At 37.0% G+C, this 26,425-nt stretch overlaps 1 protein-coding gene across 1 annotated transcript in view; it reads right to left on the reverse strand.

Moving 5' to 3' along the window:
• Positions 1-388: 388 nt before the first annotated feature.
• Positions 389-26,425, reverse strand: part of RAD23B (RAD23 homolog B, nucleotide excision repair protein) — a 39,236-nt gene continuing 13,199 nt past the window's right edge. The window contains exons 2-10 of the mRNA XM_082783622.1: positions 24,015-24,096; positions 21,177-21,256; positions 18,912-19,159; positions 15,418-15,473; positions 11,613-11,740; positions 6,748-6,871; positions 5,598-5,725; positions 4,456-4,632; positions 389-2,605 (exon numbers count right to left, since the gene is read on the reverse strand). Coding sequence (XP_082639748.1) covers positions 2,492-2,605; positions 4,456-4,632; positions 5,598-5,725; positions 6,748-6,871; positions 11,613-11,740; positions 15,418-15,473; positions 18,912-19,159; positions 21,177-21,256; positions 24,015-24,096 — 1,137 coding nt within the window. The 3' untranslated portion in view covers positions 389-2,491. The remainder of the gene's footprint in view (positions 2,606-4,455; positions 4,633-5,597; positions 5,726-6,747; positions 6,872-11,612; positions 11,741-15,417; positions 15,474-18,911; positions 19,160-21,176; positions 21,257-24,014; positions 24,097-26,425) is intronic.

Raw genomic sequence — 26,425 nt, forward strand, 5'->3', positions numbered from 1 at the left:
GAAAAACATCCTTCTTGTGCTTGGGGCCCCAGAGTACAGGTACAGTTTTTGCTAGCATATAAAAATCAGACAACGGGTCATGAGAAGTTGTATGAACACCATTCCACTTCTGAAAAATGGGAACATAACTACTAGTAAGGCTTCAGTCATAGCAACTACAAACCCATCGGTCAGTCTGCATACAGAGCTACAGATGACCAGCCCTTTTACAAAGACAAAGCTGAACAGTCTTTAATTCAAATGCATTTATGAGTAAGCATTTCAGAATCGTAACTGAAGGGAGCAGACTGAAACACCCACAGACATTCTTCATTTCCTCTCCATCTTCCAGAGAAGGAATGGTTATTTCTGATAGCAAACAATTTCATCAGTACAGAAGACTCCCACAAACTAAAAGCTTTTGTTTTATTTATGTATCAGCTATGTAGTAAAGTACATTCAGGAAATACTTGAATCTATCTGGCATTTTTCAAGCATCTGGCAGCTGCTCCTTTTACAGATAACAATTATCCCCTTTTTAACGGCAGAGTGTTACATCATTAAAATCAATCTCTTGAAATCCATAAATATACTGATATTTCTGCCTAGTTAAAACCTACTGGATGATTCAGGTCTTAATGTTAACTTCTGCAAAATGAAGCATTATGAAAGATTTATTTTCTGTTTAGCAGTATCACTTCTACCGATACAATTTTGGTTGCATCACTGATAAACAATATGCACCTATGAAGTCTTAAAAGAATAAAATCTGAATAACTACCATACACACTATCTGGAAAAATATCACAGATGTTTAAGGATAAAAAGAAAAAGGTTTTAATACATTTAATTATTTGATTCAGATAATTATTTACAGACTATGGCCAAGCAACGAGGAAACAAAATACAAATGCTTCAGTGTTTCTTGCACCTTTTTCCTCAGACACTTGACTTGTATTTTTAGCTTAAGTAGTTGTTAAACCCACTGCTACACAATCTAAGCAGAAAATCCTTCTTTGGTTATACCACTAAATCATTAATACCATTAGTGGTACAACAGTTCACTGCTGTACCACTAGTGATACTAGTATCTTCTTGGTTACTATAGAGATAAATTTGTAATCCAGCTAATTGGAGTACAACAGTAAAAAGTCAAAGATCCCCAAGTTGTGTTCACACAAAGAATGAACAAAATAACTTTAGTAAAAAATGGTATTTGTTTTCACCACTAGTACTGCACTGATGGGCAAAATTGTCTCTGAAAGTCAATGTATGTTAAAAGAAGACATCACATTTTGTGATGACTAAATGAAGTAAATGATAAGTAGGTACAAGAAGTAAAATTCAAACTATATAATCAGAGCTTATTTTCATTATAAAGGAAGCTATGTCTGCAGACTCTTTCTGGACTGCAATAACTTGATTGTTTGCTTGACAATGCAAGTTCTAAACTCTTTTCTTCATCCAAAAAAAGTCCTTACTGGTCAGAAATAGCTTGATCATTACAATCTACTCAAGATCAGAATGCCAGTATCTTCAGATGCTTATAACTGTATTTTTCTTTTCTTTTGTAAAAGTTGGTCCAACAAAAGTATGAAAGTGAAATTTGATTTGATGGTAAATGAAGTCCCACTGCTACGGACAAAACTGAAGCTTGCATTTTGTTTGTTGGCAGAAAAAGAATATTCAATTCACAGGAGCGCATATAACAAAACCAAACATGCAATCTATTGCTTTTAAAACCTTTACAGCAACATAACATTAAAGTGAACAGTAATTAGTTATCTATCAATTTTCCCCAAAAGAAACGATGTAAACAGAAGAATAATTTTACCTGTCTGTATATAGCTTCTCAGATTACGGGGGGGGTGGAGGGATTTTTCAATTAATGATCAAGATGATTAGCTGAAATAGGTTTTCATTTGAAGAAAACCCTTTTTAATCCAGCATTAAACAAAATTATTTTTTTTTAACTTTTTTTTTTTTTGCACTAATTGAGCTAATCTGAAACAGGAAAATAACTACCCATATTTTGGCATTCATGTTTACATTTGCCCAGATTGTTTAGATTTCGCAAAGCTGCTATCCAGTGTTGCCATGAAATACAGATTGTAGAATCTAGGTAGTATAGTCTATTTCCAATACCAATATTAAGTAGAAAGGAGCACGAAGTAGGGCATTATACTACATTTCTGGAACTAGTACAGTAAGAATGAAACCCTAGGAAAAAAAATTAAACTACAGTTTATAGAAGGAACTAAATACCTGCAGAAGCTGATTTTTGGTTGTATATTATTTTACATGGTGTAATTTGCTGCATCTGCTAATTTAAAGCAGACTTACATACTTTTCTCTTTACTTTGTTTCCAACATTTTCTTCTCCTCCACCCTTATACCATACACCAAGCATTATGAATATAAGCCCAAATATCCCAGACAATCCAGTGAACAAAGTTAGTGTAATGCACTGGTGTGAGGTGTGAGATAAAAAAAAAAAAAAAAAACACGTCTCTCAATCTTCATCAAAGTTCTGTTGTAGAAGAAAATTGGCAGCCAAGTTTTCATTCTTCTCACAAGCAAAATATGCTTGTATCACAAGTCCTTCAGGAAATCCTAATGCCTTTAACTGAAGAAAAGAAACATGTTTAGAAAGCAAAGTTTGTATAATAAACTTCTTTGTATGTCTAGTATCTTCAGATGCCACTTAAGCAATGTAATGCTTTTTTTTGAAACAACACTGCTGTCTAGCTCAATATAACCTCTAGTGAGCAGAGTTAGAAGGTGTTGCCTCTGTCCTTACTAACCAAAACTAAGTTCTTATTTGAAAAATGTAATTTACATGAGTCCAAGGAAGCACCATAAATTATATCGCTTTTCTTTCACTAACACAGTAAGTCACTAAAATAGACTTGGGTCACAGTAATGTCAGGAAGTAACTGCACTTTGCATTGCTATTGAAAAAACATTGAAACAATGCTTATTTTAAGCTATTAATTATACAAAGCTCAGTAATTTTAACAAAACTTGCCTGGAGCAGTATCTCCCAGCCTCTGATTTATGCATCACTTGCAGAGAACACAACATACCATGTTATGCCATACTTTCAGTTGTTTTAACTGGCTTTCATTGTTTTTAAAAATGACTAAACATTTCAGCTATACAAGCCAGCTGAGCGTAATCTGTTCTTCAGAAGTCAGTGGACTAATGTCTGGGACACAGTGACAAACAGGCATCAGAATACTAGAGGAGAGATTGTTATAGTGGAAACAGGTTTAGCTTGCACTTAAAGAAACTCAGCAAAACAATATTTGTTTTAGCCATAGGCAAGTAAATACTGTCATTTAGGGATTTTCTTAAAATCCTCACAGCACCTGCAAGACATTTTTACATATGGGAAAGATCAAATCTCTGCAAGAAACTACTTTCTTTTATCACTTATAAACCATTCTTAGATTTTTGTGCATACAAACAGCATCAAGATTTCAGCTGTAGCACTATGATACTTAAGTTTTGAGGTGTGTTTTTCATATAAAAAGGAAGAAGCACACATCCCACTTCGTAGGATTTTGCAACAGGTTGTAGAGGTAATAATCTACTGCATAAAATGGCTTTAAAAGGAAATGCAGCAGACTAGAGATGATCTGTCAAGAAGTGGGCAGTTTTATTAGGCTAATTTTGTCTAATGACCATTTTCTTGATATTTAGAAGGTTGACGCCTATATTAAAGGGTTTTTCTGATAATCCTTACAAAACCTTTCACTTGGTCTGTTAAAAAAATCTCTTTGATAAACAACAGAAGTGTTACTACACTATGACACAATTCTTCACAGTTTGTTCTTTAAAAAAAAATCAAAACATCTCAGAGGCATTGCTATCTATGTAAATCCATATTTAGTGAGTGTTACACATGGTATTTATGAATGTGGTACACCCTCAAAAGCGTATTTTTATAGACATATTTACCTGTGTAAAAAGCTGTAATTAACTAATTCTAATGGACAGACAAATAAGTGGGTTAAGAAGTGACTTTAACTAATCTACTTAACTATGAGAGCTTTAACCATCCCAGTAGTTTGCCGAGAATGACCATGCAGGCACTCCTTTGTACCTGGAAATCCATCATAGTTAGCACTACCTTAAACAGTATTGTCTGAGACTTTTGCAAGAGTCTTTTTTCCCTTTCCTCTGGGAAATTCATTCAGTCATCAATTATTAGATAGCCTCTGATCACTTACAACGTTCTGCATCTTTCAAGTAAGGACTCAAGAGATCTTATACTCACTGGCTATAGAGCAAGAAGATGTGATTTGACAAACTAGGCTACACCAACTATGAGATATCAAAAATCATTCAAAACTACTGAACATAGAATAATAAACATAGCATTAGTTAAAGTATATTCTAAGCATGCAAAAAAAAAAATAGTGAACACCCTAAAAAAATAGCCAAATAACACTTAAAAGCAGAAAGGCTTACCCTTTCTATAGCTTCTTTTTCCTGAGGCGTTACTTGAATGTAGTTCATATGACCATTTCCAGCTTCTGCTACTCCTCCAGTGCTGGCACCATCATCACTGCCACTTAAGCCCTGGCGGGATTCTGTAACTGGCTCATTCAGCATATGAATAAAATGCTCCTGGTGTTGGCTTATTTGCTGTGATGCAAAGGAGAATAAAAGGAAGAAATATATTGAAATAAAGCGTGTTTAGTTCTGCCAACAAGCACGTAAAAATATTTACTATTTTCAGTAAATTATGCAGTCAAAAGCAAGGGTAAAAATGTGTAGTAAAATATGATTAAATCAAACTAAAGGAAATTCAATTTCATGTTTAAGTTCTGTTGCAGTGACCCTCCCCTCTTGGGTTGGCAGCCCAGAAAGCCAGCCATATCCTGGCTGCACTAAAAGCAGCGTGGCCAGCAAGGCTGGGGAGGTGATTGCCCCCCTCTGCTCTGCTCTCATGAGACCCCACCTGGAGCGCTGTCAGCTCTGGGGCCCCCAGCACAAGATGGGCATGGACCTGTTAGAACGAGTCCAGAGGAGGGCAATGAGAATGATCAAGGTACTGGAGCAGCTTTCCTATGAAGACAGGCTGAGGGAGTTGGGGTTGTTCAGCCTGGAGAAGAGAAGGCTCTGGGCAGACCTTACAGTGGCCTTCAAGTGCCTAAAGGGGGCCTACGGGAAAGCTGGGGAGGGACTCTGTCAGGGGGCGTACTGATAGGATGAGGGGCAATGGCTTGAGACTAAAAGAGATTTAGATTAGATATAAGAAGTAAATTCTTCAGAGAGTGGCAAGGCACTAGCAGAGGTTGCCCAGAGAAGCTGTTGATGCTCCGTCCCTGGAGGTGTTCAAGGCCAGGCTGGATGGGGCTTTGAGCAACCTGGTCTGGTGGGAGGTGTCCTTGCCCACAACAGGGGGATTGGAGGTAGGTGATCTTTAAGGTCCCTTCCAACCCCAACCTTTCTGTGATTCTATTTTCCTTACTGCAACAATTGATGAAAAGCCAACAACAGCATGATGGAACTGCTACTAACATGTTATCTTAGGTAATGTCAACATCTCCCTTTTTTCTAAGTCTAAATCAAAATTAGTAGTAACATTTTGTTATTTAAAGATTCACCTGTAGCAGCTGAGGGTTTTCCCGTCCAATCTGTTGTAGCAATGCTGGTAACAAAGAAGGATTTTGCTGAATGATTTGTCTCATCTGCTGGAATTGAGGCTGATTTCGCAAGAACTCAAGTGGATGTCCTGACAAACACCAAATTAAAATGCTTTTAAAAAGTTAGCAAGACTGTTATAAAATGCATACTGACATTTTATTTGTAGCGAGAAACAGAGCACAGAAGTGGACAACATACCCCTCATTAAAAAATACACGAATTTATTTCCTCACACTAACTCTATAGCTTTAACCAGGAATTCTTTCTACTAAGGTTAAACCAAGTCTTTTCTTCTCACCCAGCTCTCTCTGAAGATCCAACAGGCTTCTGTCCCTGATCTCCATCAGATTTCTCTTTAGTTCTTACCTCTGAGTAACCTCATTCTGAGACACATAGCCAGCTAATGTCTGGTCTCTACATCTAAAACTGAGTTCCACCTCTTGCAATCAGTCACTTCTTTCCTTCTCAAGTGAGTCTTAGCATCCCACATACCTAGTGCTATTAGGTATTGTCTTCAATTTATAACAGTCAGAAGTGTTCTGAAACATCCCATTCCCCCACTCTCTCTTTACAGCTGATGCCATGACTACCTGTCAGTCCTACCTGCGTGTTTAATACTCTGTCCTCTAACAAGGCTTACACTTTGGACACTGTCTCTGCCATAGACCAAGACAGACCTTTCCTAGTCACTGACTATACTCCTTTCATGTATTTATTTCCCCTTCAGACAGAGTTCTTTGCAGCAGGCCCTAAACCCTCTGTCCACGTGGCACACTGCAGCGCAAGGAGTCCCAGCTCATGGTAGGTCTCACAGGTGCTGCATTTGACTGCCTCCTGGTATGTTTCCTCCTTGATATTCCAACTTCCAAGCGGTAAATGTATTTGAACAGTCACACTCAACAGTGCACAGGGAAACACAAAAGTAGGAAGCTATAGCTTAAGCACATATAAAAAGCCATCTGTTCTAAGGAAGTACCACACTTATGAAATTTTCATGTTACAGTTTTTATCCAATTCACTTTGATCAGTCCATGGAACTTAAATTCACTGAAGCACAAAGTGCTTAAAAGCATATGTTTATCACATCCTCCCACATATAATCTTTCTTACCTCCTAATGAACTAGCAGTTGTAGGTATAGTTGCTACGGCCGCTGCCACAGCTGGAGACTGAGAGGAACCAGTGCTCGCTGCTTGAGGGGGTTCAGCCACAGCCTGATTATCTCCAGGTATACCCTAAAGCCACAGTTGACATTATTACCTACAGAACGCTAAAAAATATTTGGTTTACTGCATGTATTATTTACTCTTTAGAACAAAGCGAAAATGTTAATGTTTTTACTGCAAATACAACGCAAGATGCTGTGACAGGTGCATTTACAGGTGGAAGAGGATACTGTGACAAGAATGATTTATTTTTGACAATGAAAATATGTGGCTTGTATAGCTAGTTAGTAAACCATGTAATGCATTGGTTTAAAAGCACATTTAAGTCTGTAAACAATACTTGCTTTGAATTGTGTTCCAAAATATTTGACATGAGTAGAAAAGTTTATTTTCATAACGCCATAGCATATTATAACACTGCATTTAGTTAAAGTTACATTACAGCAACAGAATCATAGTACACAATGCTAGCTGAGATTATAGCTATATAGTTGATCCATTTTTCTGGCAAGATATTAAGGAGAGATCAGATCATAGCTCTCTGGACCTCTTTTTTCAACTGAACAGCTTGACGGTTGTCATTTACTCTATCTTATGTGTGGAAAGGTTATCAAACTTTCAGCAGTAAAGTTAAGTTAGCAGTAAAGTTAATTTGTACTTTGTTTAGTTTGCTGCATGCAAATAGCGTTACCTATTTATGAATTGCTCAAGGTAATTAACCTAACAAATCTAGAAATTACAAATTATACTACATTAAAAGGCAGGTTATGCAGCCCAGACAGACCTTACCCTACTACCTTTGTCCTACAAGAAAACACTTACCACCCTAACCATGCTCCTTGTCACTGAATTCCTGCACTAAATTTGCCCTTTCCACCCTCCTACCTGCAGCCTACGAACTACCTTTGTGCCCTTTTTCAGAGCAACCTTTTGCATCTTAGCATGGGATAGACACCAAGAAAGATTCCTATATGACTACAGCCTTGTGGTACAGGTAAGGAGAATTGCCAGAGAGGAACCCAAAAGAGGCATACTCCAAAGAGCAGTAAAGCTCCTTACACACAGACAGAATCAACTGGTGAAGCTATGCTGAACCCAACCCCAAAGGGACAAGACTATACAAGATCCTCTACCTCAAAGCACTGAATTTCCAGGGCGCAATAAATTAAGAACAGTCTGGGAAGGCAACAACACTGGTGTAACAGAATAAATTTCACCTAACTCAGAGGAAAAAAAGCACCCTTCCCTTTGGGAACAACTACACTTAAGGAACAGGGAGAGTGGAAAAAAAAACACAGAATATCAGTTGTACTGTTTTTGACTAGGATGGAGTTATTCACTGTAGGTGTATGAGTCTGTTTTGGATCTGTAAATACTGTTGATAACACACTGATGTTTTTAGTTGATGCAGAGCAGTGTTTGCACAGAGCCAAGGACTTTTCAGCTTCTCACACCACCCTGCTGGCGAGGAGACTAGGGGTGCAGCAGGATCTGCGAGGGGACACAGCCAGGACATCTGACCCTGCCTGCCCAAAAGGATATTCCATACCACATGGTGCCATACTCAAAAGATTTGGGACAAGAGTAAGAAAGAGAGGATGTTCAGAGTTACAGCATATGTCTTCCCAAATAACCTTTATAAGTAATGATGCTTTCCTGGCAACAGATAAACATCTGCCTGTCAATGGGAAGTGGTGAATGTAGGTGAACAGAAGGGACAAATATGCAGATAATATAACGGCCACGTCTGAAAGGGTGGAACTGCACGGTGTTCCATGAAAAACCTTGCCTTACCTAAAGAAGTACATCAAGATATAAGCCAACTAACACACTGAGTCCATATTTAAGCCACTCAGTGTAATAAATGCATTTTTTCCAGTCACACATTTTATTACCTTTATCTGTCTTGATCAGCTTGCTACACTTTCATCCTTCCACAGAGGGGGGAGAAAATTACATTCATGACATGATTTGTAACTCTCTCTTTCAGCACTGCTTTACAAAGCAGTACTTAAATACCTTTTCACATCAAATCAGTTATTTCTGGGAATCCAAACATAATATATGAACTATTGTATGATGGAGTATGTAGTGATAGGACAAGGGGTCATGTTTTTAAACTAAAAGAGAGTAGATTTAGATTAGACATTAGGAAGAAATTCTTTGCTATGAGGGTGGTAAGGCAGTGGAACAGATTGCCCTGGGAAGTGGTGGATGCTCCATCTCTGGAAGTACAAGTGTTGAAATCCAAGTTGGATGGGGCTTTGGGCAACCTGGTCTAGTGGGCGATGTCCCAGCCCATGGCAGAGGGTGTGGAACCAGTCAATCTTTGAGGTGTCTTCCAACCCAAACCATTCTATGGCTCCATGATTCTATGAATTTGGGATCAATCTCCTGAAATCGCAGGTTGACTTCATGTATTCACAGGCTTATGTAGTCATTGCGATCTGTATCCATACCAAATAGCAGATGTTTGTTTAAACTTTAAGGCTGCTCCCAAATAGAAGCACTATGGAAACTAGTCTAACCAAATTTACTTAGGAGATAATTTATCATTTTGAACATTGTCTCAATCCTTTAATACAATCTTGAAGTCTCACTATCCAAAAAAAAAAAAAAAAAACAAAAAACAAGACTCTATATGATGGTACTCAGATGAGACTAGTGAGATGTATGCACCTGGTTTATTCAGCTATATGAAACATAATAAATCATGATATCAATTCACATAAAATTAATTGGTAATGTAAAAAGTGCTTGGACTGTGAGAAGGGCATCTCTGCCTTATGGTGGATTAAATCTGTTTACACTTTAACTAAGCACTGAAGCAGTTTTTAGCTGACATTTTTCACCACAGGGACACATAATAACCACATCAGGCCCAGCCCAAGGAATACACACATTTCCAAACAAAGAGTTTGCAACCAATGGTCTGATGGTTGGATGAAAGACAGAACTCCTTCCTAATTAATGATTAAGAAATCCTTGGGTCAAAACCAGATTTGAATCTAAACGCCTCCCAAAGACGCGTCTGAAGCATAAGAAACAGTGTGTTTTGGAACAGGAACCTCCTATAAACACAGCTGAGGCATATAGGATTACAGAGAATCTAGATCCCCAGCCATGAAAACTGAACAGCTTGTCATCTGAATTACTGACAGCAAGTGGAATCTTCAGTGCTAATCTAGGGAACAGCTACAGTTTAAGCACTGATACTCTCTTGACCTTTTCTTTCCAACAGTTTACAGGCACATTTCTCATACCGACTCTTTAAAGCAGGATAGTGGACTACACTTAAGAGCTCAAATTCCTAACACTACTCTGCAAAGTATCTAAAAGATAACGCTGATGATTGTTTGGAGTCTGATAAAATAGGAGATCAAAGAACTGTGTAATCAATGGATCAGTACCAACTAAAGAAAAGCTTTCTTGATGCAGGAGGATGGTAAGGAATATATTTAGATCAGACTTAGAACAATCCAAAAGACTTTTTGCAGCAACTGCATTTTTCTAGGAGGAAAATAGAAGTATGTCCACTAATATGTTCTCTAAGAGCAAAACTCCTTCTCCCTACTCCTTTTTCCAACTGCTAGAAGAAGAATGAGGAGAACATATTTTCAGTAAGGGATAACGTGAAACAGGAAGGGATCAACTTGTGTTAACTGGAAGACTCATTTAAACGTGAGGACCGACTGAGAAAGAGATGAACTGCTGAGTACAAACAGACCTAATCAGTTTGGTAGACATGCCATGCATTGAACTTCATTGGAAGGATGCTCTGTTTCTGTTTCCTGCTTTCTGAGCAGGAATAAGCTAGAGCAGGGAAATACCATTCTGACTGCAAAGGCACTACAGCATGCACAACTGATGCATGCACAGCAAATGGCAACACTTCTAAGAGGCACTGGATTTACGCACAGACCAAATACACAATAAACCTACAGTAAAACCAACACTTGTAAAACATGAAGAACAAATATTTGAGACATTCAGACAAACAGCAGCTGGACTGGTATTTGCCCTTAGGGCAACACAATATTCATCACCTTTGTTTGGCCCAATACCACACGAGAACTTGACTGTCTACAACCATATACTCAAAACATTTGTTGCCCATTTAAAAACTGTGGGTTACAAAGTCTTGGCATTGTTACTGTGAGTAGCAGCCATGCTGGTGTTGTCTGGTTATAACTACTGAAGAAAAAAATTCATTTACAAAATAGAAGCTTCACAAGAGGTCAGGATACCAGCTTTCCTATCAGTCTATCTCACATTCTGTTCAAGGTATTTGAAGGGTTCATTTCACCCTTGAAACTATGTCTATAAAACAAGAAATTGTTTCTTGTCCAGAACCCTGCTTAAATTAAAATACCAGTTACAAATTAAGCACACTTTAAAAAAAATCATGAATCTTTCTATTTGCAGAATATATTAATATAAACATGGTGCATGATTCCTAAGAATAATAAACAGGAATTTTTAAGATGCCCATGTGCAGTTACATATACTAATACAAAAATACAGCTAGTGTTGTCACTAATATAACAATCACTTCTTGAGCCAGTCATTAGCAGCTACAACTATCACTGAAATTGGGCATCCTTTATGGATATAACCACAACAATCAACACAGAATAAAAACAAGAAGGGATAAATGTAGCTAAAGACAACTTTTTTATTTCCTATAATAGCACATTATGATCCTGAAAAACAATATTCAAAATAACAAGTACATCAAATTAAAATTCTCATTTAATGAGGACAAACTAAACAATGAAAGAGCAAAGTACACATGAAATAAACTACTCACCATTAAAAGGTACTCCACCGCTCTGTCAGGATTGTTGAAGCTGGCTCTCAATGCTGCAATTACTTGCTCTCGTTCATAGCCCATTGACATGATTTCAGTCACCATATTCTCATAGGACTGACCTGTCACTAGAAGTAACATGATTACCATTTTAAGGGAATAAGGCAAAAGAAAAGCACAAAAAAGTTTCAATGGAGAAATGTCACTTCTATCCAAATCTGAGTCATTCAATGAAGAGTACAGAAGAGCTTGTATTAACCTTGCCATGGCTTTGCTGCTTTAACTCAAAATATATTCTGGTGGTTTCATTATGCATTTGATTGGAATAGTAGAGTTCCAAGGTAATGACCACACTGTGAAATTCTATTAAAAAAAAGCAGAACTTGTTACACTTCTGTCTTCATAGCTGAGGTAATATTCCCTCTCTATGCTGTTCAACCCTTACAGCTACCACTCCATTCCTGCTGTAATTAAGAAACGTCTCCTGCAGTGTATGTTTGGAAATGAAGCTTTCTACGCAGAAACCTGCTTGTCAAACTCTAGCCATTGAGAGGTTCCCAGATAAAGTCTTTGCACTAAGCTATGCTTAGATAGATGACAAAGACTTATACCAAAGTTATAACAGCCTATTGTCTATGTGCTGGTGACAACAAGCAAAGTAATTTAATCAACTTAACATGAACCAAATCAAGTCAGGCAGAAGACTGGAAGTTATGTCCAGAAGAATCTCTCAACCTCAGTGAGGTTTAAGGAGAACAAACTATCTAAGCTAATACATATTTGACTAGATATCCATTACACCAAATTCTCCACCTTTTAGGGTATAAACAGACTAAAACTGGACCATACCTGCAGACATCAAGAAAAAAAGTATTACAGTATAACATGTATTATATATAACTAGAGGAGAGCTGATTACTGTACTAATGGTATCATAGGTAAGATGATTTTTAAATAAAATACATTATTTTCTTTTGTTAAAAGCAGACAGCAGGCTTTAAAAAAAATCAAAAACACCAATGAAAAAATTACCATATTCTGAATTGCAGCTGAGCAACCTTTTAAAGGCTACTTCCCACACAAAACCAAAAAAAAAAAAATGAAAAGAAGAAAAAAAGAAATCCAGGAACTAAAATACCAGTTCCTTCCCCAGCTAAAAATATTACTGATTTTAGTGGAACACTACTATTGACTTTTTAAACTTACTGAGTTACTTGGAGGAAAAGGGTACAATCAACAGTAACCATAAAAAACAACAGATTATAAAAATGTAGAGGAAACAAATGGTACTCTACTAAGACCACTAAGTCGCAATTAGAAGAACCAAAGAATATCTCATGTTTTATACCACTAGGGAGAAGTTGTTCAACTCAACCCAAGAGTAGCACAGGCACATTGCTCATTTTCATTTGTTTAAGAATACTTCTGAATAATCATCAGATGCATGACTGAGGGCAATATACTCAAGAACAAATAATAAAACAGCTCTAGCTTAAAGATACTTGTGCATTACCCATTAAGATAAATTGACATCCCTTGGGTAATCTGAGCTCTTACTGTTCAGACTTCAAAATAATAGTATCAATCTGAGTTGCTTTCTGCTCATGTTTTCTAGCATACTACCAGTTTATCCTTACTGTTGATAATGAACTAACAAAGGTCAACAGCACACAGAAAACCTTTTGATCTAATCAGTTACTTCTTAAACATTTCTGTTTGCGTAGTGTTTTTTCAATACAGGCTATGTAGAGACCAGAACAGTATGATAGATTTTGTACAGGAAAAAAAAAAAAGAAGCAAAAAGGAAACAGAAGTACTGTGTATCTATACACATGTACTCCATACACAGTCTGCTTACACAAGTGCTGAAGTAACATCAAGAATAATTCAGGAATTGCACATCAGCCGTATCATGATACAGTCACATCTCTTTCTACATATAGTTAACTAAGAATGTCTGTGAGGTCAGTGCTGAACTGATTCTGCTCTTTGCTTCTGTTTTTCAAATAACATGTTAAAGCTGGATGAGCTTTGAAATCCAATTCATTATGCTCCCCAAAATAATTCTTGCTCAATGCCCTAAAGAAAACTCAAGCTGCTCCTGAAAAAGAGGTGTCTGCACAGAACTGCAAGACACGCAGATCTTTCTGTAATACACAAAGCCACACTGATTTCCAGTCAGACTTAATGTCTGAAAACAAAAGCAATTCAGTAGAAAACAATCCCTGTTTCTGAAGTGAAGTCAATTATGTTCAGACAACGTAACTTAGAAGTAACACTAAGAACACTTGTAGGATCCCACATAGGATGAAAAAACATACTACAGGAATTTGTGCAAGAAAGTTCCTTTTAAAACAGTTCCTAAAGAAAAGGAAGCACAGAGCTCATGCCTATTACCTTTGAAAATGTTTTGGCATATAACCCTTCCAGTACACTCAGCCAGAAAACTACACGCAATGCCCGGTATTTCCAAAATGTTAAGGACATGGGTTTATTACACTAGAAACTAAGCAAAGAACTTGCATATAAATTAGGTAAGTGAGGTGTTCTCCTTCTGCTACACTAAAAAAAAAAAAAAAAAAAAAAAAAAAAAAAAAAAAAAAAAAGGTCAACTCTGAAGATAAATGAATCAAGACCATCAGTTTAATTTAACTTGTTGGTCATTATTGTTTATATGAACAATTATGATAACCACATCTAACCACATCTCTGCCATTAAGGTATAATGAATGTTTAAGGAAGCCTGCATGACCTTTGGTACCAGTAGTAACTCTTAGTTTCTGTAGAAAACAACCAGTTGAGTTTTGTTACATTCTATCACCTATTTCAGCTTATACAGCTCTTCAGTCTGAAACAGCCATAACACAAGACTCTAAGCTGCAGTTAGACAGACTAAATCTGGTGGCTACCACCAGTACAGGTTAAACAATACTTGCTCCTAAATCAACTCTTTCTTACAACATCTGCCTACACTGCACCCACACTGCTACACAAAAATGTTAAACTAATCAAAGAAAGTTTCACTTACTTTTTGCACCAGGATGCCGCTTAATGTTCACAATGAAAGACAAAATGAAAAAAAAAGTCTACCTTCCTCTTTATTTCTGTGTCTTAACTTAATACATTCTAAAAGAAAAACCTCTAAAAATTTGCCTAAGTAATAAGGAGTGTGTGGGTTTGTCTAGAAATTTCCTATCTACCAAAGTAAGCGTAACTGAGCTGCAGAAGTTTCTTTTGTTTTTATGCTGCTTATTCCACTAAGAAATGAAGACATTTAAACTGTCAAAGAAAAGTAAACTAAGTATAAGTACACAGAAACATCCACTCCTCAACCCAGACAGAGGCAGGTAAATTTGTCTAATATAAATTTATCAAAGTATAGACTTTGAAAATGCTGTCAAAGCTAAAACAATGAAATTATAAAGGCAGCCATTTTATCAGCTGTTTTAATCAGACCTGCTCAATGGGAAGCAAAGGTAAAAAGAAAAGCATATACATATTTATGTCCACTGTTTTACCCATGCCACTTCAAACTGAATAGTTAGAAGAGAAATTAAGGAAAATGAAAAAAAAAGGAATGGTAAGGATCTTCCTCTTATACAATAAAAATATATGAAGTGAAATATTCTTCAGTAAGGAATTCTTGATGCTGGTTCTAAGATATCAACTTTAATTCTTAAAGAAGCGTACTTCAATTATAACTTTAACAATGACAGATACAGAAGAGAATGTCAATATCTGCTAATCCGTCATTTGTTTCTGCTGCACCAAAATAATGTCTACATTAAAAAAACACTCCACTTACCAAGTGCACTTATAGCATCCTCAAAAAGATTTGATCGAGATGTATCACCTGTTGTACTGTAAGACGAAGACAAGTGCAATGGTAATTACAAAACTTTGGAAAACTTCCTATTTTTCAAAAATAGCAGCAGCAGCTGTAACTCTAAGTGGCCCCTTTTGTTTTTTCTTTAAAAAAAAAAAAAAAAAAAAAAAAAACAACCAAAAAAAATAGGCTTTCCAAAGATCTCTCTCTTGGACTTATAGTGAGACAAGATTTTGCAAACTTACAATGCTACCATTTTTAATACTTAAAGACCAACCTCCCCCCTCTATTCCCCAATATTTTGGCTCTTACCCATCTGTTCAGGGATTAGCCATCTGTTTGCTTGAATACTTCAAAGGGTGGAAGAACACTGTGGATTTTTCACAAGTACACAGCAGTTTCGTTAACTGCTTCTCCTTAGTCACTGGTGTAATTCAGTCTGACCTTAATGAGTATCCAAGGAGGTCAGTGGGAAGCATTTATTAAAAATCTCAGTATCCCACTCGTCCAGTAAAATAAACTGCCAATATTTGCAATCATTCTTTTTCAGGTTATCAAAGTTGTTATGTTACAGGATAAATGACTCACCAAGGAGCACAGAGGCACAACAGAAGGCTGAGGAACCCCAATAGCCCAGTCAGAGCCAAGGGAGCCCGTCTTGGCTCCTGACAGGGCTACAAGCTGACGCTGATCAGCCCCATGGACTGAGGGTGACACCCTCAGTGGGTCAAAAGGAGTGGAGAGGCTCTCCAGGTCTCCTTACAGACCCAGGGCATTGCTACTTACAGGGTGATAGAACACATGGATTGCCAGGAAAAGGGTTTGGAAATTGTGCAAGACTTATTATGGATTATCTAGGAGAATAGGAGAAGAGCAAAAGGCAGGGGAAGGGACGTATCAAGGCACTCTGTGGATGAGAAGTATGAGGGGGGAAAAAAGAGGGAAGAAAGGATTAAAAATGGTCAGTCACATGTAAACAGCACTTGACTGGCCATGCCCTGCACCTGATCACCAGTCTGTTCTACCTTCTAATTAAATTTGATTTTTAACATTTTTTCATGATTAGGAGTGTCTGTCCTTTGTGCATGTGTGTGTATGGAGGTCCAAATGCCAGCCACTGAAGAAGGAGCCACAGGGGCCCACATGCCTGGGATGTTGGCAACTGAAGAGACTGAAGTGCATGCGTACTGTGTGGATGCCTACACATATCTGTGTGCATTCACCAGTGAACGTCAAGCCCGATCAGCTGGTGAGCAGGCTAAGAGGCTTGAGAGCTAGGTATGAAAGGGCTGCGAGTCAGAGTCACCTGCGGAAGGGCCTGTAATGTCTGGGAGTCAGCTACAGGTACAGTCACAGACCTCAACCAGGCAGTGAAGAGATCTATTTGTTCACATCTTTATGCATGAGGCAACTGGGCAACCAGGGGACCTAGGGACCAACTACATGGTATAACGCATGTCTACAGACAGTTCCTGCATGGACTCACCATGCACATGTGTGCATGTGTACAAAGACAGCATGAATATCAGCAGCTGGAGTTGGGTTGCAGAGCTCAGGTGGTTGCATGCACAAATGTTAATTGGAGAGACTGGGAGATCTAGGGTCCAGCTACTGGAATAGACTAAGGCCAGCTAGTGGATGGATTCATATTATACAAATGTATGCATGCGTGTATTTTCCACTAGTAAGCTTCACCCTTGAGCAGCCAGGTGGGAACAGGACAAGACTGCTGGTGCTGTACACTTGCTCGAGTACTGTTTTGGTCTGTGATGACCTGTGCAGCCAGCCGTATATGTAGGTATATACGTACTGTGTGTATGTATACCTCTATTGGGACTACATGCTTGATCTCAATACTTCAGGGACCTGGGAACATGAAGCTGCAGCAGCTTCACGTCTATCAGGCTACCAGAGCTGGCAACTCATAACAACAGCTAGTGAAAGATCATCAGATTAACCTGAGTAAGTGTGCAGAAGATGCCATTAAAAATCTGGCAAGGCACATAGATGCATTTTTCTGGTGAGAAAAAAAAAAACGTTCTAGCAAGAATACTTCACTAGTATCTATCACCAGTAAGACTTAACAACAACCGAAAAAAAAATCAAAGACAAAACAGGGCACCAGCTTGACCAGCCAAGGGTCAAAAAAAACTTCACCAGTGCAGGTGATTTAACTTCTAAAGCAAATCAAAACCAAGAAGTAGTCAAAAAAAATCAAGGGAGGTGATAACTACAGTGTATTTTTCAGATTACTCTGTTGCATTATGTCTTTAAACTAAGACTCCCTTACCGTATGCAGGTTTTAAAACACTGCAGTTTCTACATGAAAAATCTGGAAAGGTGTTCCAGTTCTAAAGATTTAATTTAATATTTGAACCCACTGAACAAAGTGAGCAGCAAAAATCCTGCTTGTTAACATTAAAACTTAACTTATTCTATTGACAACTGAAGTTTCATTTGTACCCCACATTAAAAATATGTCCATTTCTCAGAATTACAAAATTAAACCAACAGTTAATATATTTAGTGCAAGATATCTGTGCTGAGATTTTCAGGATACTTGCCAATTGCAAATTTTGTTTCCTCATCACCAAATCAAATAAATATTTGATGGTATTTAAATACCACAATTTTAAAAATTAATGTCTTGTGCAATAGTACTCACATAAATAATATACAAATAATTGCAAGCCAGAGTATGAAAAATGAAGACCTGATGTTATGCAGTACTTTGAGGGCCATTAGGTTATAGTTAACATTTTTATCCCATGCAGTGCTTAAGCAATTTTAGGTGAGCAAAGCAAGAAGTATAGGACAGGAACGTATGTAATCTCTAACTCACACTAGATTTTCTTGAATGTTGAGAATTGAGGTTGAAAACTATTCCAACTCCCACAGCTATCTGCAGATGGGCCAAGTATTGTTCAGAATGAATGAGTTTGTGGATTTAATATATTACATGATTAAGAGTAATACCATAGCCTACATTTTAGAAGAAAAAGCTCTTTCCAAAAATTAAGAGTCCTACAGCAACACAGAACTTAGTAGCATGGTTCAAAGCTAACCAGTATGATTGAAAACACAGCCAGAGGTCCATGAACAAGACAGGACACACCTCTTTCAACAGGTTTGCTAACAGTAGCTCCCCACACTGGGGAGTATCAGTCTGAAAGAAAATCTGGGCCACAGTAACTCTGAAATGCCTAAAGGGAGTATAAGCCCTGTGTCATTAAACTTCCCACTCCATAGATTTAGTCAAAAGTCCACATTACCACACAAAAAGGTAAAAGGGGAAAGGGGTACACACTACAGTCAGTAATGTTGTACTTTAGTCAGAGACTGGAGTTAAAGAGAAAAAATATGCAGAACAGAAAAAATGACTGGACTAACACTGCAATGGAAAATTCAACTTAAAGCCAAAACTAGAAGCAACAGAAATGGACAGAGAAGCCAAACTGAAAGCTCATTCATACCTGTCATTTGATGATGGTCTGACAGCAGCTGGTGCCTCAGGTGGTTTTTCTGCTGGCTTCTCATCTTTAGGAGTACTCACAGGTGCAGATTCACAAGCAACTGCAGCTGGTGCTGGAGTGGTAGGGACAGGAGCTGGCACAGGAGCAGCTGCAGGGGTTGGTGCAGAGGCTGGTGTGGGAGCTGCACTTGTCAAGCTGACAGTAGCAGTAGAATTTGACTGCTGAGTTGCTGCAGCTGCTGCTTTGGGCTATTGGAGGACAGCAGAATTCAGACACAGAACAAAACTCCTAAACCAATGCTTTCTAAAGTCAATATGTTGATTAAGTTCTGTTAAGACCACTTGTGCTTGACATTGCTGCCTCAACAAGTATAATGTTAAAATATTCCAAAATATCAACTATAGTGCCCCTTATTGTGTTTAAACAGGCAACTGGTAGTGTCACCCATGCTTATTCAGACATCTAAGCATCCACACTGTTTGCATATGATGTGAAATGCAGAGATAAGATCTAAATATTTATAGACTGCAATACTCCAAATATGAAAACAATATTGTGTTTCATAAAAGTGCATTTTCAGGTTGTCAAGAAACTCTGACAAGTGTAACAAGCGTAAGGTTTTCTCACCACTCACATTTGGAAAGAAGTGATAAAGGCAGAAATCACATTTCATTATAAATGCTATTTTCTGTAACATGAGACGGTAAGAATTAAGGCTAACAGATTTAAACTTAACCTGAAACAAGTTTTAATTATGTTGTCTTTACATTTAAAGCATTACATAAAAAACATTTCACGTGCTTGAGTTCAGTAGTGACCTCCAAAAATCCAGCAGAATCAATGGTTACCAGATCTACAGCAATAAAATTTAGATTTGCAAAAACTCACATGACTGTGATCTTCATGCCTCACTACTGGAAACATGTATTAATCATATTAGATATAAATGATTGCAGCCCCTGGCTAAGTTATGGAATTAAGTTTTTGAAAACTGTATCACTATAGTCCCTTACCTACAGATGGACTGACACAGCAGAGCCATGTTCCTGCCTGACCAAGAGGAACCATTGAATTTAGCATAACACAACTACTTATTCAAGACAAATCACTTGCAGATAATGTTTTCTTAAACTAGGAAAAATGTATTTCCTCCTTATGTCTGAGAGTTTGAGAATGAATAGATTCCAACACGGCAGACATGGTAAACATGATTTTAACAAGTATTCATAGGAAAAAAAAGCTCAAACGTAAATAGTACTGAGCATCTGAACAGGTTTGCAGTTGTGCTTATGCAACAGATATCTTTTGCACAGAACTGACTCAAAAGTAGGAAAAATTAACTTAAGGACTTAAAAAAAAGGACCATAATACTGAAGAACTGCCCAACTCCAAAATACAGGTCCTTTGACATGACAAGGTATTGGATTTAGCAATTTTTCCTGGGATCTTTGTTTCTTATGCTATAAATAAATGACAGATGAACTCTGAAATCCTATCAATACCAGTTTGCTTCCACTGATTCTCCAGGCAAACCACAGACTAGAACATTTGTTCATTCAGGAACAGTGCAACAATAGCTGCATTCAAATTGAGAATATAATGAACCAACACTGGACAGGAGCAAAGTGTTTTCACTTCAGAGGAACACAGTTGTTTTTTTTGTCAGGAAGAAGACCTCTAACTCCAAAATTAACCTTGTATCTCAAGATTTAGATGAAGACAGCTTTATTCAAATTCCAAGTATCTGGAATGCCTAGAAAATCAGTGGCTTGAGTAGAAATACTTCAAATATGTCTCACAATCATTCGCTTCAATTTGCCATTGCAGTCTTTCAAAACTCTAAGATTTTTTGACATATGTTTTCTGTTAAGCCACTAGGTTTAAGCTGCTGAAAAGCAACAGGGCAAGACTGAAAGAAGTTCTGTACATTCAATTTAGTAATAATCTAGCCTCCAGTCTTCCTTTTAAGCAAATCCCAGGAAGGATATCCCAGAGACAATAAAGAAGGAATAGCAAAATCAAAGTCTGTCAGTGGCAAATATTTTCTCCAGTATAAACATTCAGAACAGAGCAGCAACAACAATCAACTTGGTTGCACAAGGTCTGAGAAGTAGTATTTCAAATCTATTCACATAATCATTTTAATGTTGACCAAAATTTTCAGATAACCACTATCCATTGGTTTCAAGGCATGTATAATCAATCACTCATCATAATAATAAAAAAGTGAATGCAATTTTGTTTTCAAAAATAAATATTACTCACTTTTGTCACCATAACCACCACAAAGTTCTTCTCATCTATTTTGTATTCTTTAAGAGCAGTATCATCATTAAGAATTTTACCTGGCAAATAAATCAGATGCAAGTTTGTAAGAGGTCATTCAACAGATTGTTACACGAGCTTGCTTTTCCCTTATAAAAACAGACCTCCAAAAACACTGAAAAACAAGACTTATGCAGGCTTACGAACACTAATAACTGTACAAAGATTCTAGCCATTAAGTTTTGGCAGTATAGTTCCTATTAATGTTCCTCCTATGATGTCCCCAGTACTAGTTAGCTAGAAGACAGTCTTTCTACTTTGGTAGAAAGCCCGACACTTGCTCAAAGTGTTGAATATGCTTCAAGTCATTTAAAACAGAAGTGTAAAATCTAGATTTAACTTTTAACACAGAGATACAAGTAATGCAAAGGAAAGACTTTAGCATACAATAAGCTGAACTGAGTATCTTATGCCTGCTTATATACTCTAGACATAATGAGAAAATTCCTGTCTGTTCTCTTCTGTTAACACTTAAATTTAGAGAACTATTTATGGTTCCCTGCCACAGTTTAAGTTTATCTACTTGAGATAAATTCGTGACTTTACAACTTTAAAAATCTATTCTTAAAAGAAGGCTAAAACATTTGAAAAAGCTATGACTGTTCCACATCCTGCTACCTTGATAGAAGTATGAAAGACAATGATCAGATAACAGTAGAAATCTTTTCGTCTTGTACTACCACTTCTTACACTTTATAAACAGAGATGGCACTGTGGCTATTTATCTCACTTCTACAAAAACTTAAGAATATATTAAACCACACAGGCATTTTGTAGAATTAGTTACTTCAAAGGAAATCCCACAAATCATAAAACGAAGTCTGTACTGCAGTGAGTTTTAGAGCAGCTTATTCTACTACAGAGTTTTCAGAAAATATTTTATTGCTTTAATTGATTCATTTTCTGAGGAAGATTCCAAATTTTCCAAATTGATTCATTTTCCAAAGAAGTGCCAAAGATCACTTCCCATTTCAATATTAAAATACACACTTTCAAAACCATCCTCAGTCATGGTGGAATATACCATTTAACTGTAACTAGTAGGAGACATCCTTATACTGATGATTGCAAGGAAAACAAGAGAAGTGTACACAAATACTATGGCACTTACAACACAAATTAGGTGGTACTGTCCTAGTCCCCACTGGTTTTATCTTGCCCCTTCAGGCCAAATAATCAAGAACGTATTATGTATACTGTAGTAGTAATAATACATGTAGCAGGTGGTATGGCATCTGACTCACAACCTACACAGGCTTATTTCCATTTTTCTGCTGTATAAGCACTTTTGGGAAGGAGCTTGCACAACGCACATATGCACACAACCTATCTTCTCTGGACATACTGCTCTCAGGGTTCCTAGACTGATAGAGATGACAACACTAGAGATTACTAATCACTGCTGACTAGCAGTGATTTATTTTTTTTAAATAAGAAACCATTTTAGTTACAAATGGGGTATTTCTTATCAGGTTCAGCTGGGATATCACTTTACCAATGTATGAAACTTCTAAAGTTCATTTTAATCCACGAAAAAATGTCACCATTGCACCCTTGTCGTACCCCTTGTACAAGATAAAAAATAAAATTCATCTTTGAGGAGCAAAGACAGGGTTATGAAAATATGAGTGAACCATTACTAAGAGTACACTTCAATTGTAAATCTTATTTTTTATATTTTCTACTTCTTGTGGATTATACAATGCTGCAGAACAATTCTGGCTTTTTTTTTAAATCACCAAATATTAACGATTTCATACAATTATATACATATCACATGAGGTCTTCCACCTTGTTCATACGTCTTTATTATATATGGGACTGTCATGCTCACATTCTTGATGTGCATTATCTTCACTCAAGACCAGGGAACAAAATTTGCTAAGAAACATAGTTGTGGGAATTCCTACAAACAAGTGAAGACTGGACTCATCTTGGGATTATCATCTTTCTACTATGATGAGTGTCTTTATCTTACTAAAAGTGGAAAGCCAGTACTGCTTACAAAGCAGAAACCTGGAAAAGTAGAAGACCACCAAAATTTCTTTTAGCCATGACTTGAGAGGAAAAAGTAGTACAAGTGTGGGTTGTGGGATGGAATGTTGATACGAAGTGAACACAAAATCTGTCTCTATGCATTAGTAGTAACAGAATAGAGCAGTCAGGTTGAAGATGATAGAAAAACATTACCATAAAATTTCACCAAACTATGTTAGTACAAACCTAGTAATTTCATGCCTTTATCTGACTTTAGCCTACTTTGTGCTATTACATAATACATGTTTTAAATGACAATTTAGAAGTATTACAAATTGCAGAAACAAAGGTACTTGTACTAAAAAGACAAGGGTTTGGCAGTGGGTGTCTGTTGTCAACCTAAAAGAAATTATCTATTAAATTGTCTGAGGTACAGGGAGGAATGCTTCAGGTATATACACAAAATAAACTGAATAGAAGACAAGAGTTAACCCATAACAGAAAATGCTATCTGCTTAAATACTTTTTTTTTTTTTTTTTTTTTACAGCACCCAAGACTAAAGCTGTTAGCGTATTATGCCATGAGAGCACAAACAACAAAAACATAGAATTAAAACCCTCAAAAATCTGATATAAGTTTGAGAGGTCCCCTTGACAATGAGGTTTGTTGCTGGTTTTCTTTTTGATTAAACTTGTTTGCCTTTCAGAATTTAACATCTTTAGAAAACTTAACATTCAAATCAAAGAAGAATAGAAAAAATATGTTAGGTTCAGATACAACATCTTGAAAATATCTATTACCTGCATAAATTAGTTTTTGTCCAGCTACTGGAAAAGCATCTTTCCCCCTTTCTGATTCAATCTTCTCTTTCAGCGCCTTCACCTAAAGTACAGAAACAGTCTCGTTGAAAAAAATTGCTTTACAACAAAAACCTTAACTACATTTTGTTCTTAAGCTTTTATTTCTAAATAGTAGTTTTCAGTCATATATTGATTATGCACTTGAAGTACATCAGTCTTTCAAAGATGTCAGCACAAACCTTCCCAGTGCAATGTGTACCCTTCCACAAATACTCTAGTTCAAATACGAAGATGAGAGACAACTCATTTATCCATAAAAATTCTTAAGCACAAGACTACAACAGTAAGAAGCTGAGAAATCTGTTCAAAAAATGCTTCTATCTTCTGACCCACTTCTCTTCCCTGTTCTTTCTCTGAATGCAGGGGTACACATACTATGCACAGCTAAAATTATTCTTTATCACGACTTCATGGAATGTCTTTTTTTTTTTTTTTGTAAGGTCACAGTGACATTTGATTTAATTTGCTGGAATCACGTGAAACCTTGATAAGCAACAACTTGTGCAAATTGTCCAGTTGTTCATTTTACAGACATAGTTCTCAATTATTTCCCCTTCCTGGTAATATGCGGAGCTTTGCCTAACAAATGTAAGCCTACCCCAAAATCATTTTGCCCTATTTACTTGTTTACGCAGGCCACTGACTTACAGCCTACGCCTTCAGAGCACTGCAAACAGCTCAAATGACACAGTTTTAGCTGCCATGAACCAGGGGGCATGTGTTCTCCACAAAGACTGCGTAACAACATCATGAAGAGACAAAGGTTGTTCTTGTAGAACAGAGTGTCTGTAGCAACACATTTGAAATCGTATACCTATATCAAAACATTAATTCTTGCTTCCTGACAGACAGATGCTGCCAATCTGTTATGAACTTACTGATCCAAACTAACTCCACCTTCTAGACCTTTCTTTTTCCTGCATATTCATAAGCTTTATTCATTCAATGCTTTGCTGTTAATAAGCATATATCTAGCAATTCAACCAGCTAAGCATGAGAAAATGCATTTGTCCTGAGAGCTGAGCTGGACTGGAAATTATTTGTACCACAGGTAGCTGCAGTAGTATCATTGCTCTTAATTTCATTTTTTTTAAAGCAGTAGCTCACTACTAGGGTTGCTTACATAGTAAATATACTGAAACAACATTTTCAGATGTTAAATGATAAGTATTTACTGAGACTCAAAAAAGCTAGCTTTTCAGCACAATTAAAACCTGTCATCCACTCGACATGCCAGCCATACTTCCTCGTTTCCTATTATTCCTTTGTAAATGCTGTAAATAACCTGTTTTATTTCTTCTTTTCCTTCATTGGTCTCCTCTCCTCCCTCTTCCTCTCATATTTTACTTCTGAGGTTTATTAATGGGTTAATTCTTTCACATTTTGGATGTTTGGTCCAGCAGGGATTGACAAAACTTGAACACTGATGAGAAGCTGCATCTTTTCAACAGAAACAAGTAAGAGCTTGCTTTACTATACTTCTTAACCCATCAAAGGAGACCCGCAGAATATAACCCATTCTGTAAGCCTGCACCTAAGTGATACAGGTGACTGAACCACTAGCCACACAAGGATACAGAACGCAAGCTGGACATTTGCTTTTCCACAGCAAAACAGCAGCTCACTACTATCCATTAGTATTCGAGAAGGTCAAAGCATTAACTATGGTAATACTACTGTTTTGCTGATAGCATCGTCAGTCTGTGCACTTCCTTGTAAAAAAGTCAGTTCTGTTCCTGGACTTACATTTATTTAATAGCTTAAGAAGATCGTTTCCTTGAAAACTAAAAATATAAGTTGTGAATTTATCCCCAATTATTATTTAAAGCTGACAGTCACTCACAACACAACAACCTACTTAGGCTATGGATAAGCTATCAAGCATCTTTTCTAAAAATTTTTAAGTATTAGGTTCTTCAGACAATGCCAGTTAAATTTCCTGCTCCCATCAGGGAACATTAACTCCAAAACCATGTTGAAAACATGTTGTTTTAAACGCCCACATCTTAACATACTGCTTAACTATTCATGTATTTAGGTACTTGTACTAATGACTCAAAGGTGATACCTCAAAGCACTTTACTCAGTCACTAGGTCTGCTACAGATATAGAATAAATATTGTAGTGTGATCAGCAAGTACTACCTATTTTGACAGAGAAAACTATGGCTTTTTTCAAGTCCTCTGCACTCTATCAAGCTACTGTTTTCAGATGTCTCCTGACTTTCTGAAAGTTTTTATTATTGTTGATGTCATGACTATGGCCAGGACAAGCTAAACACACTAACACACAATAATTGCACCGTCTTTAGGAGTTTGGGTATTTATTGCCTTTGTGAAATAGTGACTGTT

This window comes from Aythya marila (assembly GCF_965140915.1).
Source record: "Aythya marila genome assembly, chromosome: Z".
NCBI classification, from domain to species: domain Eukaryota; kingdom Metazoa; phylum Chordata; class Aves; order Anseriformes; family Anatidae; genus Aythya; species Aythya marila.